This window comes from Ochotona princeps, chromosome 6 (assembly GCF_030435755.1).
Source record: "Ochotona princeps isolate mOchPri1 chromosome 6, mOchPri1.hap1, whole genome shotgun sequence".
Taxonomy (NCBI): Eukaryota; Metazoa; Chordata; class Mammalia; order Lagomorpha; family Ochotonidae; genus Ochotona; species Ochotona princeps.
In genome coordinates, this window is record NC_080837.1 from 38,378,912 (window position 1) to 38,393,338 (window position 14,427).

The 14,427-nt window shown below is 38.5% G+C and overlaps 1 protein-coding gene across 4 annotated transcripts in view; it reads left to right on the forward strand.

Annotated features, from left to right (window-relative positions):
- The window catches only part of FSIP1 (fibrous sheath interacting protein 1), a 196,456-nt gene that overhangs the window by 62,713 nt on the left and 119,316 nt on the right, over positions 1-14,427 (forward strand). For 2 of the 4 annotated variants that reach the window (XM_058666088.1, XM_058666091.1), the window contains exon 11: positions 7,172-7,309. In XM_058666088.1, coding sequence (XP_058522071.1) covers positions 7,172-7,309 — 138 coding nt within the window. Of the gene's footprint in view, positions 1-7,171; positions 7,310-8,207; positions 8,289-9,279; positions 9,467-14,427 lie in introns of those variants that run through there. The other 2 variants (XM_058666090.1, XM_058666089.1) reach the window with 2 other exon arrangements.

The window sequence follows — 14,427 nt, forward strand, 5'->3', positions numbered from 1 at the left end:
AAGAGAAAGAGTGGCATAGTGTTGCTGTCACTGTCATCTAGGTAATGTAAGTTTTTACATCTGCTTTTTATTTTCATTTTGTCTTAGCAAAAGAGAGCTAAATGAAGCATATTCCCCTGTTAGGATCAGTGGTTTAACTGTGCATACGTTCTTGCATCCATGCCCTAACCCTCCAACAAATTAGCTAGTTCTTTCCACATATTGTAAATCCCACCATAAAATTGACTGATGTCCCAATCATCTAGTTTTTCTTATTTATAGATGTATTGGAGTCTGGTTTTTGGCATTTTTTGCAGAAATGTCTAAGATGCAGGAGTTACATAAGCATTCAGTTTCTTAAATCCTTAGCAAATGGATTCAATCATGAACTCTGTTCAATTTGGCTCTGGTAAATAAGTGTATTTTATTCATCTCTCATGTGGTTAGTCTTACCAAATCTAGAATTCCAGATCATGGTTAGGTCGTTTTTTTCTGCTGGTGGAGGGACTTCAGAAACAGCTCTCATTGACAAGAGGCATTTCTTTGTTCTTAAACCAAAAACTTTAATAGAATACAAAAGTCTTGGGCCCAATGACTAAATCCTCACCTTGAATGTACTGGGATCCCAATATGGGTGCCAGTTTTAATCCCAGCAACCCCACTTCCCATCCAGCTCCCCGCTTGTGGCCTGGGAAAGAGTTGATTATGGCTCAAAGCCTTGGGATCCTGCAATCGCTTGGGGGAGGTAGAAGTTCCTGGCTCCTGGCTTCAGATCAGTTCAGCTCTGGCCATTGCGATCATGTGGGGAGTGAATCATCAGATGGAAGATCTTCCTCTCTGTCTCTCTTTGTCTCTGTATATCTGACTTTGTTATAAAAACTAATAAATAAATCTTTAAAAAAAGTTGTTGGGGGCAGTGGGGGGTGGCTCAGCATAATAAATCATCTGCTTGAGGTGCTGGCATCCCATATGGGTGCCAGTTTGTGTTCCAAATGTTTCACTTACAGTCCAAATCTCTGCTTATGGCCTAGGAAAGCAGTGAAGCATGGTCCAAGTCCTTGGACCCTTGCTTCCTCATGGGAGACCTGGAGGAAGTTCCTGGCTTTGGATTGGCTCAACTGCAGCTCTTGTGGCCATTTGGGAGTGAGCCAGCGGTTGGAAGATCTCTCTCTCTCTAGCTATCCTTCTCTCTCTGTAGATTTGCCTTTCAAATAAAAATGAATAAATGAAAGTCTTCATTTATAAAATAAAATGAAGGTCTTCCTTCATTTGATCGTTTTCCTTACAGTATTCAGTTTAATAACTTATAAATTTTTATTAAAATAAATTTTATTTTATAAATTTTATTAAAATTTACAGCAATAATGAACTTTTCTGGGTCTCTTTTGGTCTCAACATTAGATAAAACATAGGAAATACTCCTGAAAGATAGCTGATATTTGAGTCCAGGGATTTGCCCAGTTCCAGTGATGACCATGGAATTTACTTGACCTCAGATATACTTTAGTGTGCTGGCTGAAGACAGGAATCTTGTACTTTTTAAATGTATACTAGTGTCAAGCACAAAACTCTTATTGCCATCTGCTCATTTCCAGAAATATGGAAGCATGCCACAGGTACATGGATTTCTGAACTGGAGAGTAAACAAGAAGTTACTTTCAAGGTCTTTGGTTCCAGTGCCAACCTGTCAGACATTCTCAGTTAAATCCGGGAAATTGCTTTTGCCACCTGTTTTACAGTTTACTTTGAAGTTTGTATTTCTTTGTTTTTGTATGTTAAACCTCTGATGTAGTCAAGGTTTCTTTCATTTCGTGGCAGTATTCCAAGATGATAAAAACAATCTGCCTAAAAGACTTTTCCCTCCTTTGAGTACTGGCAGGCAAATGATCCATCCAGTGACAGGAAACAGCAGTAGCCTGTGGACATGGATAATGTTAACCTGAAAATGCAGGGCAAGGCTGGCTTTGTTTAGCCAGGTTTACACTTTTTAGTCCTTTAACACATGGTTTATTTGCATACCAGTTAACTTATGAACCTGTTAATAATTTTCTCTTTTGAAAATGGATTCTTCTAGCTTCAGAGATCCCTTATTGGTTTTTCTTTCTTTTTTTTTTTTAAAGATTTATTTACTTTTATTACAAAGTCAGATATACAGAGAGCAGAGACAGAGAGGAAGATCTTCTGTCCGATGATTCACTCCCCAAGTGACTGCAACGGCTGGTGCTGCGCCGATCCGAAGCTGGGAACCCGGAACCTCTTCCAGGTCTCTCACGCGGGTGCAGGGTCCCAAATCTTTGGGCTGTCCTTGGCTGCTTTCCCAGACCACAAGCAGGGAGCTGGATGGGAAGTGGAGCTGCTGGGATTAGAACTGGTACCCATATGGGATCCCGGGGTGTTCAAGGTGAGGACTTTAGCTGCTAGGCCATGCTGCTGGGCCCCCCCCTTATTGGTTTTTCTAAGGATGTATTCATAACCTCTTGGCAAACAATTGGTGAAATCAACAAATATCTTTTGTCCTCAGGGACAATTTTCTTTTTGTGGCTCCAAAGACATTCTTTAAGTATTGGGAAGTGCTTTTAATGAATTCTTCCTGCAAGCGTTTTTGTGTGACTCAGAAATATGGAAATAGTATGTTGGCCAATGGAGCTGCTTAAACATTTCTACTGTGTGTGGTACATTTTTTCATGGTGCTGTAATTTGTTGTTGATGTTGTTGTGGCTGTTCTAACTCATACCAGTTGTTGACCTGGTTTCATGGCTTCTCAGTTATGGAAATGTATAGTGATGGAGTACTGGGGTCTACCTTATACAGATGCAGGGGTATAATGGAACATGCGTCCCTGCTTTCAGATGAAAGATAGATTCCCAGTGAAGCTGTTGGACATGTGTAGAGAATGGGATGCTGGACTGTCTGATGTCTGTACCAACAATGTCAAGGTTCACTTAAATAAGAGACTAATAGAACTATGATCCTTATGAAGGACTACACTATTGTAGTAAAATGGGAAAAATCTCGGGGGTGGGATTTTGGGGGGGAATCCCAGCCTATATGAAATTGTACCACATAATTCAAAATTCAAAAAAATATATATATAAAAGATATTTATAAACTTGCTTTATTTTTCTCATTACAACTTTTCTACCTTTCTTCCAAATTTTCCTGTAGTATGATCTGTATCCCCTGTAATCACCTAAAATGTAGTTTTACAAGTATATCATAGATACATATTTTATTAATAACAAATGATATTAATCATATTAGCCATATTTACATATGTGCTTTATATTTCTGTATGTGTATAGCAGGTAATATACCTATTCGTAAATATCTGGACACACATATGTAAATGTACAAAGATGTCAGTTTCATAGGTACTTCAAAGGTACTTCAAAAAGTTATGGGAAATAAAAATAAATGAGAAGAAACAAAATTAAAAGGAAACATTTCTACTGTGTGAAAGTAAAATATTTCTTGATACTCATAAAAGCAAGCAGTACTGGTTGACATTTTGTTGTGAGCCAAAGAAAACACCAAATAACTTCTGATACCACAGATCTTTTGATTATGCAAGTGAGCATGTTTTGCCAGCAACAGTGACTACCTTTTCTTGCTCCTTCTTTGATATTCAAATATTTGAGCTATATGGTTATGCTGTCGGACATCCAGGAATTATAAAAAAAGTAAGAAAAATAAGATAAAATAATTTAGACTTTTGCTATCCAGTTAATTACAATGAAATTTCCAGTCTGTCTGCAGATACACACACAGACACATGCATGTGAACAAGTGTGTACACACAAACATAACTGGTCTAACAGAATACTGGACAGGAAATAGAAGGAACTTTCAGCCTGAGTTATAGAGATAAATTAAGAGCCTATTGTCAATGTGGAAGAAGTAACAAGGGATATTGGGATTCCTGGAGACTAACAGCAGTGGACAGGGTGTTAAAAACTGTTCTAGGAGCCTTAGGAGAGTTGGTGTCATGGTTGAAGAATTGGCCATCTGGGTGCTGGCAAAAGACTTACCGGCCCCTGCCGCTTCAATGTGAGAATTTGAGCTGTAGTTAATTTCTTAACTCTGTTTCTATGGTGATTTGATAAAAGTTGGAATGCTTGCTATGTTAGGAGGCGCCTTTGCTTATGTTAAAAATGTTCCCTGGATTGGGAGAGTTATGAAGATCTGGTGGGGAAACCTTAGTTCGGGCTTTCCTAAGTGCTGTGGTTCCTATGGCTGGGCATGCCTCTTGCTGGATCCCTAAGTGCTCTCTGCCTGTGGTATTTCAGGATTTTAGGATGAGGTAACTTCCTTGCCCCTTATACCTGTTTTGTTTTAGTATGAATGATAATAAACACTCCCATGGCAAAAGGTGTGCCTATTACTACCTTACTGAGTTTCTTGACCTCATATTGCTTAAGTGTGATTTTTGTTAGCTTTGTTATTATGAATATTCAGTTGGATTTCAGAAGATTCTGGCCATTGCAGAGGTATATCACTGCTTGGACTGTGATATCAAAACAAGAAAGGAAAGGAAAAAATTCATCAAGCCATCCAACTTTGCTTCTTCTAATATCTTAGTGACAGCCTTCTTCTCACATTGACTAAACCTAATCAGTGAAAAGAAATCAAAGAGAAAGTCTGATTTCCTGGCCTAGTGTGGTGTTCACCAGTTACCACTGTACTGTCAATGGATGCATGGACTTTTTTCAGTTTTTGGCTCATTGACATTGGACTTGAGTCATATATCTTAGTTTGTAGGACAGGCAAATGTTTAAATTTATAAGAAAGTGTCAGGTTTTCAAAGTGGTTGTATGATTATGTATTCCCATCAACAATTTATAAAAAGTTCTGTTTGTACCATGATTCTCCAATATTTGGTGTTAATGAACTTTTCATTGGATCATTTTAGTGATGGTGTAGAGATACCTTGTTTTACTTATAATATTACATTTCTCCTATGGCTAACACTATTGGCAACTTTCTGTTATATGTCATTTGTGTATCTTTTTGATGAAGTATGTGTTCACATCTTTGTCAAATTCAACTGTTTTTTATTGCTTATTTTATTATTTTTATTTTTGGATTTTAAGAGTTCCTTGTATTGCTTCTGTTCAAGTTCTTGGTCTGATTTGTGTGTTATAAACACTTATCTCAGACCATGATTTGTCTATTTTCTAATGGTGGTTTGGGCAAGCAAAAGTTAAAAATCCTGTAAGTCAAATTATAATTTTTCTTTCCCTGTTTACCTCACATTTCTTTTAAAAATCATAGTTATAAGTTACTAAAGCCATTTTGTTTTTTCTATTTAAAAGTGATTACCATTTAAAAATGAAATCCTGGGTAGCTGTTTTCAAAATACTGTGAATCTCCTTTTCTAGGATTTTCCAAATACTTACTGTCCTATCTGAACTACTCCCTAACATTAGGTTCCCCTTTTCAAAATTCTTTAAGACGTTCAGCTTCTGGAAGCTTTTAGAGATTAACATATCCCTGAAGTAAAACAAAATATCAATATTTTCTTTAAATTGATGCACTCTTTTGGTAGTTTACTGATTAGCATTTTATACAATAAGAATTTCACTGAAATCTGTTATTCATAAGCAAACATCAGTTGTTCTAAAGACTGTGGGTGCTAAAGCAAAGTGTGTTGTACCATGCCTAGGCTTCTTTGGGATTCCAGTTTATGTTGGGATGTAGAATAGGATCAATCATGTCACTGGTTTATGACAGTGTAGTAAGTTCAGTCAAGTAACACATGACAAATATGAGAGGATAACTGGTTATTGCTTGCATGTTAGGGGATATTTTAAAGAGGAACTATGTTTGAGCTAGGCTCAAAATGGATAAGAGTTACCAGAGTTTGAAGACAGAGTCATAGATGAGAGGTGGAAATTAGCAGGAGTAAATATTGCTGGAGTTTTGAGTCTGAGACCCAGGCAATGGATGAGATGAGATGGAGAGTGGCAGGGCCTTGACCCTTATCTGTGGTTTCTCTGCAAAGAGCAACTGGTGACATCAAGATCTATTAGGACCCTCAAGCAATAACTTGAGTCAGTAGTTCTCAAATTCTCGAGTGCTTCTGAATGCAGGTTGGCAGTGCTTAACTCTTGCCCTGCAAATGAGATCTGGAGTCAGCATTTGCTGGGTGGAGCTGTGGCTATGTGTTTATTACCCACAGGCTCTGTAGGTGGTTCTGAAGTGTGCTGGAGTTTGAAAATTACTGGTGAATGGAAGATATCTGAATTAAGGCTGTGAAAGGAAGTAAGTGCCATATTAAAGGAGATGTTAGGAAAAACTAGAATGGTGAGTCTTGTTGATGGCCAACAGTGTGGCAGGAAGAAGGGAACAGGAGAATTCTGGCTTGAGCAACTTTTCAAATTTCATCTCATGCTAGGTACTTAGGTGGCAGTGCAGAGAAAAAAGTCTATGGGAGAGGAGAAAGGAAGCTTACATTAAAATTTAGGATTAACTTGCTATCAGGAAATACCAATTTTTATCACATAAAAGTAACATTAATTGGTGAATAATGATCCTATCAGTATTAATGTTGCTTTCAAAAATGAAGCACTTTTATCAGCATAATGGTCATTTTTTCACATGACATATTCAGTTCACATTTGTTAGATGCTAGGATCTGCTTCATCTGTAGTACATGCTCTAGAGACTTTTGGGCTCCATCTTGTAATTGATATCATTTTACTGATCTTGAAACTGAAACTCAGAGATTGATTTGTGTAAGGCTATCTTTGTTAGGAACCAGGTTGAAACAAGATTTAAAAACTCCTGCCTTTCTTCCCAGTATCGCTCAGCTTCCTCTTATACCCATGGATATGCATAGTTTTTCATATGATTTATATGATGTATGATGAACTTGAAGTCCCAAGAAATTATCAGTTGCTGGGATCCCAAGCTTACATGTATCACACCAGAGACCAGAACATGGATCCTTACTTCTTGGCAGTCCCTTTTTACCACTGTATCTCCCTGCTGTGCAGATGATGCAGAAGTTAAGTTTGTTTCCTGATTCGTGAGGTTGAACATTCACTCTCTCAAACAGGAAGATTTTAAAGCATTGTGAATATTGATTTGAAGAGAAGACACATATTGTATAAGAGGTCAAAGCTCAATTGCTTTGGAGTGGTGAGCAGCAGAAACTGAGTTTTGCCTATGAATTTTTTTTTCAAAAATTTAGGCATGTGGCCTTAATGATGAAAGAAATATGGAAATATCTCCAGGAGAAAAGGTCCTCCGGAACACCAAAGAGGAGCGGGACCAGCAAAATCGACTACGAGAGATAAATGAAAAGCTGAGAAGAATGAAGGAAAACGTGGTAAGTCAAAGTTGAATTGGAGGTAGCAGTTTAATTGGAGGCAGTACTAAGAGATGTTTCAGTCCTTTATTTTAGGGTTGTTCTTAAATGTTAAATAAAACATGGCAATCTGTCAGTAAGAATTTGAGTAACAGCCAAAAAAGGACTTAAAAGCCTTACAGTATTTGTAACTTATGTAATGTAATTAGCCTGAAAAATACTATCTGAAATCAGGGTAATGATTCATAATTCTAATAGGCCCTGTTGGACAGTCATACAAATGTTCTTTTTCATGGGAAACTTTAGTAGTTCTCCAAAACTATCTTTATATATTGAATTTATAGCTTAAATGCTACTTTTATTCAGAATCATGACTATATTGATCATTAATTTTAATATGTACTAAATCTTTTTTTGAGCCTACGTTATATTTTTCATGTCTTTTTAATTTAAAGACATATTGTTACTGACGAGGGAAGAATGTTTGCAACTGAATACTTGACTTTTACCTACAATTAAGCATGGTAGAAATTGAACTTGTGATTCTTCTCACATCTGTCTTCAATGGCTGGTAGCTGCAATTGCTAGCTGTACTATTTGATGTCCCTTACTACATTCTATCACTTGGATGATCATTAAGACGCATCAAGTTTTAACCATTATGGCCCATTGTTGCCATACCCTGCTACAGGTTCCTATGACTCATAAGACTTTTTTTTTGGGGGGGGGGTCCTACTTTTGTCACCGTTCTCAGCACTGTTGCCTCATGCCTAGCTTCTTAGAACCTGGTCCTGCTTCCAGTTACTATGTTATGTTATTATTCAATCTCTATGTTGCTCCATGGCAATAATTAAGGTATGATCCCAAAAAGGTAAGTCAGTCCTGACTGTGGGTTGTTGTATCTCATGGTCATATCCAGCTGAGCTGTTCTTACTACTCACTGGCAATGGATTGCAGCGCTGACTCAGCCCTAATGGAGATGTCAGGCCACCTAACATGAGTAAGTTGGGAGATTGAAAGGGAGTACAAAGTCTTATACTTCTTATTGTAGTTTGTCTTTGTTTGCTTTTCATGGAATTTTGATTTCTGGGGCCTTCTTTCCGTCTGAAGTTTATTGATACGGTAAAGAAATAGAAGAAATGAGAATTCTTAAGAAGTGTAGAAGAGTTTTTGGACAGTAGTTGTAGCAGTTATGATGGACATTGCAAACTTGATATGATAAATAAAATATTTGTGGTTTGACTGGTTTTGAAAACTGTTGGTACTTCCTCTTACCTTAAACCTGCCAATCTAAGGTAGGTAAGACTTGTCATTCGAAAATTTTTTCTGACTGCTATAGCTTGGATGTGTTTATGTCAGCTTAAAATTCTGTTGAAATCCTTACCCCATGGTGGTATGGTGGTATTAAGTGTGTAGGGGAGCATTTGGGAGACTATCAGATTATTCCTGAGGGTGGAGCCCTCATGAATGGGAATGGGAATGATGTGATTAAAATAGTCCTAGGGTACCATCTGTCAGGAAGCCACCCTTTCTCAGATACTGAATTTGCCAGCACTATGTTTCTAGATTCCTACCTTCTATAGCTGTCAGAAATAAAATTTTTGTTACTTTTAAGTTACCATGTTTAAGGAATTTTGTTACAGAAGCCAAAAGAGGCGAAGACATGGCTTATTTATTACATGCCCTGAATATGTGTCTGCTTTCTCTACCATGTTTTTATGGTTTTATTTTTGGCTGAAAATCTGGATTCTATAAGAAATCTTATATATCATCCCAGTGCCTTGTGGTATTTGGCTGCGGACTTAAAGAAATATGATAAATATCAGGAGTTGGTTATTATCCGAGTGGGAAAGAATACGGCAGAAGTGGACAACAGCAATGCTTAAGTACCAGCTCTGGGCCAGATATTATTCCAAGTTCTTTACAAATATTAAATTATTTAATCCTTACAACTGCAGTGAAGGAAAAATGCTCCCATCTTCATTTTGTAGATGAAGCAGTGGAGGCCAAGATATGTTGCAAAACCTCCTCAGGGTTACAAAGCTTGTAAGCGGAGAAGGCTGGATGGAAGTGATTAACTGCTAGTAACTATTCCTGTCCTGGAACTTATTTTTCTTTTCATGATTAATTTTGATTTTTGTTTATTCCAGTTTGAGAGTAATATTCATGAGTAAAATGTTTGCACATTCATGTAAGTTTTACTTTCAGAGTTCTTTGATTTTGAGTCAACACTTTTAGAGGCGATCTGAATAGTAGATGCAGATGGGTATGGATCTGTATTGTTTTTATGTTTACATATGGTTGGTGTTTTATAATTTTGATTTTTATTCATATTGTATACCTGTGTGCTATTTTGAGGGAAGATACTGCATATATTTCAGATTCTCTAAAACTCACTGTGTCTTCTAGATATCTAAGAACTTTTTGATGTGAGAATTCATTGGCTTGAGTCCTTGTTTCAGTTTTACTAGATTCTACTCTTAACTTGCATAAATAAGTTAGTCTCTTAGAGAGTTCATTACTTTGAAATCAAGAAAGCAGTATTAGATAATGTTTATTCTTTTTTTTTCTATGATTCTTAGCAGATTTGCTTTCAGTTAGAAATGGTGTTATTTGTAATAGATGGCATCCTAAATATGTGTTAGTAATTAAATCTGTTGAAATTAGGAAACATAGTAACTTTTTAAAGGAAATTCTTTTAGTTCTCTTTTATAATATTATCTATAAAATCTGTTCTCTTTATATTCCCAATGATTGGAAAAAATCAGTCTATTATCTATCAATCATAGGATATGTTTTTCGAATGATAATTTCTAGAAATGGCTAATTTTGAAATTTTGTCTTATTTTCCTCCCTATAACATAATATCCTTCCAAGATCATTGATTTGGGTAAAAGAGGTAAACTGTGGCCATAGAATTGGTGGTTTAAGGTTCAAATCTATATCTAATATTAGAGATAAAGGAGGAATGAGAAAGCTAAGGAATAACACAGAGATTCTGGGGGCTGCTTCTGGAGATGCCTAATATCAGGATTAGTTTGCCAGTAAAGACTAAAAAAAGACTTAATTCTGTGTTTCACTTCTTAGGCTAAGGCCATTGATGTACTTGTGTCTTGATCAAGATCAGTTGAGGTAGTGGACTTAGTTTAGTCTGTAATGTTTTGGCACTAGTGGATTTAGCTATTAGAAGTTAAGGGAAGTAGACACAACTTTTTAAAACGAAGTCGAATTTCACAAACCTGGTATTAAATTTAGTAGGTATACAGGGACTCTGTAAAATAGATACATGAGTAGAAGAAGAATGAACCATAACTGCTAGAGATAACATGTATGAAACAAATCTTTAGAATACTTAGGGCCTGGCGCGGTGGCCTAGTGGCTAAAGTCCTCGCCTTGAACATGCCAGGATCCCATATGGGTGCTGGTTCTAATCCTGGCAGCCCTACTTTCCATCCAGCTCCATGCTTGTGGCCTGGGAAAGCAGACGAGGACGGCTTAAAGCCTTGGAACCCTGCACCCGTGTGGAAGACCTAGACAAAGTTCCTGGCTCCTGGCTTCGGATTGGCTAAGCTCCAGCTAATGTGGCCACTTGGGGAGTGGATCATCAGACAGAAGATCTTCCTCTCTGTCTCTTCTTCTCTCTGTATATCTGACTTTGCAATAAAAATAAATAAATATTTTTTAAAAAAGAATATGCTTAATATGAGCTAGTATCATAATATTCCTGCTATGGAACACAGTAAGAGACAAATAAAAAGCATAGACTATATTTGGACATTAGAATGGCCAAGATGAGGAAGTGATTTATGTAATTTTATTTTTGAATAAATGCTTATTTATTTATTTGAAAAAATTCAGCCTGCTATAGCCTGAATGCAGGAGCCTGAGCTCTAGCTGGGTTCAATGGCTCAAATACTTGGGGCCATTTTATGCTGCTTTCTCAGGCACACTAATAGGGAGCTGGATCAAAAAACAAGTAGAGAAACTTGAACCAGCACTCGTACGGGATACTGTCATTGCAGATGATGGTTTAACTCACTGCTACAAGATGCCAACCCCTGATGGAGTGATTTAAACCCAAGTTAAATGAAGGGTTGTTTGTGCAGCTGAGCATATGTATTTGGAAGGCAGGTAGTGGTAAAATCACACATGATAACTTTTAAAAGAGATTTAAAGAACTATAGTTTCAAGTACAACTCTTCATACAATATATAGTAAAAATGACCTGGTGATGAGAATCTCAGAGAAATGAGAAGGAATGAAGTTAGGATCATCTCACTAGGAACAGGCTGTCGGGGGCAAAGTATTTAAATTAGACTGAAGTGACAATTGTTGGGTAGCATAGAAAACATGCAAGTATCCCAAGGCTGCCTGGATAACTTTTGAGTTTCCAGCACAACCTGAAGTATTCTGGGAGGGTATGAAGAGGTGATCGACCATAAGCCTTGTCACATGTCAGAGAACATTCCCAACCTCTTACCTGATTGGTTTTGTGAGGTTAGGAATGTTGGCTTTATCCCTGGATAAGAGTTTGTTTGCCAGGCTGACTATTTGTATGGAGGTTATTTGACTTGACATGTTCAAAAGACAGTGGAAATGACCATTTTGAGGAATAGGCACTAAAAGACAACTCTACACACTGTCATTTGCTATACAATGTTCATTGATACTTCTAAACCCTGATTTTTTTTCATATGGCCCAGAGAGTTGCTTTCTGTTGTTTTGAGTATCTTACAGGCTTCTTTGCCCATCTAGTTTCCTAACTCCACTATAGTCTGCATTGCTTCTCTGGGCTTCTCTGAGTCCTTCTATGTAAGATTCTTAGTATAGAATATTGTGGCTTATATCCAATAGCCCAGAGAACTGGAATTTGACTGTGTGACCTTGACTTTCCATGCTTCAGTTCTCACATCTGTAGAATGGAGATAATAGTGATTGACACCCACCTCACAAGATTGTTGACAAATATTACATTGGCTTATATATAAAGTAATTAGAAAAGAGCCTAGGATAATTTAAGGGATATATAGATGTTATTGACATTATTATTTTTAATACAGGTGTTGTTCCCATGATACAGATTTGCATGTGTAGGGGATCATCCTTTCTACTCCCTCTTGCTCTTCCCCCTTTTTGTATGCCCCTCCTATTATTTGTCTCCCAAATTATTACCATGATTTCGCTATTCATTCATTACAGGTTAGCTTTCCGATATAAAGATCTATCATGACATAATCATGTAAGAAAAGGAAGAAAAGGACCTGGTATGATGACTCTGTGGTTATATCCTTGCCTTGCAAGTGCTGGAATTCCATGTAGGCACTGGTTTGTGCCCTGGTTGCTTCATTTCCCATGTACCTCCCTGCTTATGGCATGGGAAAGCCTTTAAAACAGGGTCCAAAGCTTTGGGACCTTTTACCAAGTGGGAGACCCAAAGGAGTCTTCTGGCTCCTGGCTTCAGGTTGGCTCAGCTCTGATCACTGTGGCCATTTGAGGAGTGAACCTGTGGATGGAAGATCTTTTTCTGTGTCTCTCCATAAATCTGATCTGCCTTTTCAGTAAAAGTAAATAAATCTTTAAAAAGAAGAAAATGAAGTAATGTAACATAAAAGTTTAATCTTACTGTCATTCAGGAATAAAGATGCATACTGTATACATTCATTATTTCCCAATATGCCAATCTCACTTGTAGAGTTTGTAGTTTGTGTGTGTATTCTGTGTATTAGTTGTCACAAATCAGAAAACATGTGACATTTGCCTTTTTGGGATTGACTTATTTCACTAAAGATAATGGTTTCCATTTGGGTCCATTTTTGCTGCAAACAGTAAGATTTCATTTTTATGGCTGAATAGTATTCCATGGAATAAATGTACCACTTTTTAAAAAATGATGTTTACATAAGTTGATCAGGGTGGGAAGGATTGAGGGTTAGGGAAAATGGGTATGATCATTGTTCCCAAATTTTCTGTTCTTCCTGAATCTGGGGGAAGAGAAGACATAAGGGGAGAAGCCATACCCAGCCTCCCAGCCACCCAATACCTACAATGACGAGGAAAGGCCACCCAATATCAACCAGGGTCTCTGATATGGCATATGCTCCGAGGATCCTGTCCAAGTGGTTTCACTAGTTTTGGTGTTGTCGATCTTGCTGATCCAAGGGTGAGGAACTACTTCCAGTGTGCATTGGTTGACATAGTTGACTTAGAGTCTGCATTCACCAGATATTTGCTGTCATCATTTGGCTAAGGTAGTTGTATGATTTGTTCTGTCCTCCTTCCTCTGCTATGGTAGTAGATGTCCTCTGCAGGCCTCAGTGGGCTGCCATATCATCTGGTATAGCCATGTACTACTCACCTATGTCATTGCCAGACCCCTGGAAACCTATACACCAAGTCTCCACAAGTGTGCCTCTGGGTGGACAGTGAGCTTCCGCTAGTATCAGTGGTACCCCAGGCTGCCTCACCAGGGCACCTAAGGGCTGCCTACTTCTGGGGCTCATGGGCCCAGCCCCCACTGTGCAGGTGGATCCAAGGACCTGGGCCATGATCCACCAGACTCCCCACCTCCAGGGCTCATGGACTTGGTACCCCCTGAGCAGGCAGGCCCAGGGACCTGTGTAAGGCAACCTAGGTCCCGATAGATCCCCTGCCACCGGTACCTACCAGGTAGGCAGGCCCTAGGACCTGGGTCATGTGACCTGGGCTCTGCCAGACTCCTCACCCCCCTGGGCTCATGGACTTGCCATCCACCACACCTAGATTGGCATGGCTTGTCTCACCTTAGCATTCCTAATGGGAACTGACTGGTGGTGTGGCCTAACCTGGCCTATTCTGCAACCTGTCCTGGTTCTCGGATCTGCCAGTGGATGTGTTAAACTGGCCCAGTCTAGCCTGCCCCTAGACCTGACCCACAAGTATGCCAGTGGGTACTGTAACTCGGCCTGGTCTGAGCTGCTGCTAGTCTTGGTTCTTGTGCTCACCTGCAAAGACTGCATCCTGACAAAGGAGTTCTGCAGACTCCTCTATCAGATCTCCTCCTGGTGTCAGATCTCATGCAAACACTGGTGGGTCCTTGGTCAAAGTTGACTTAGTACATCTCTTGTCTGGGTAGGAACAGTCTTTACCAACTGGCCTACACC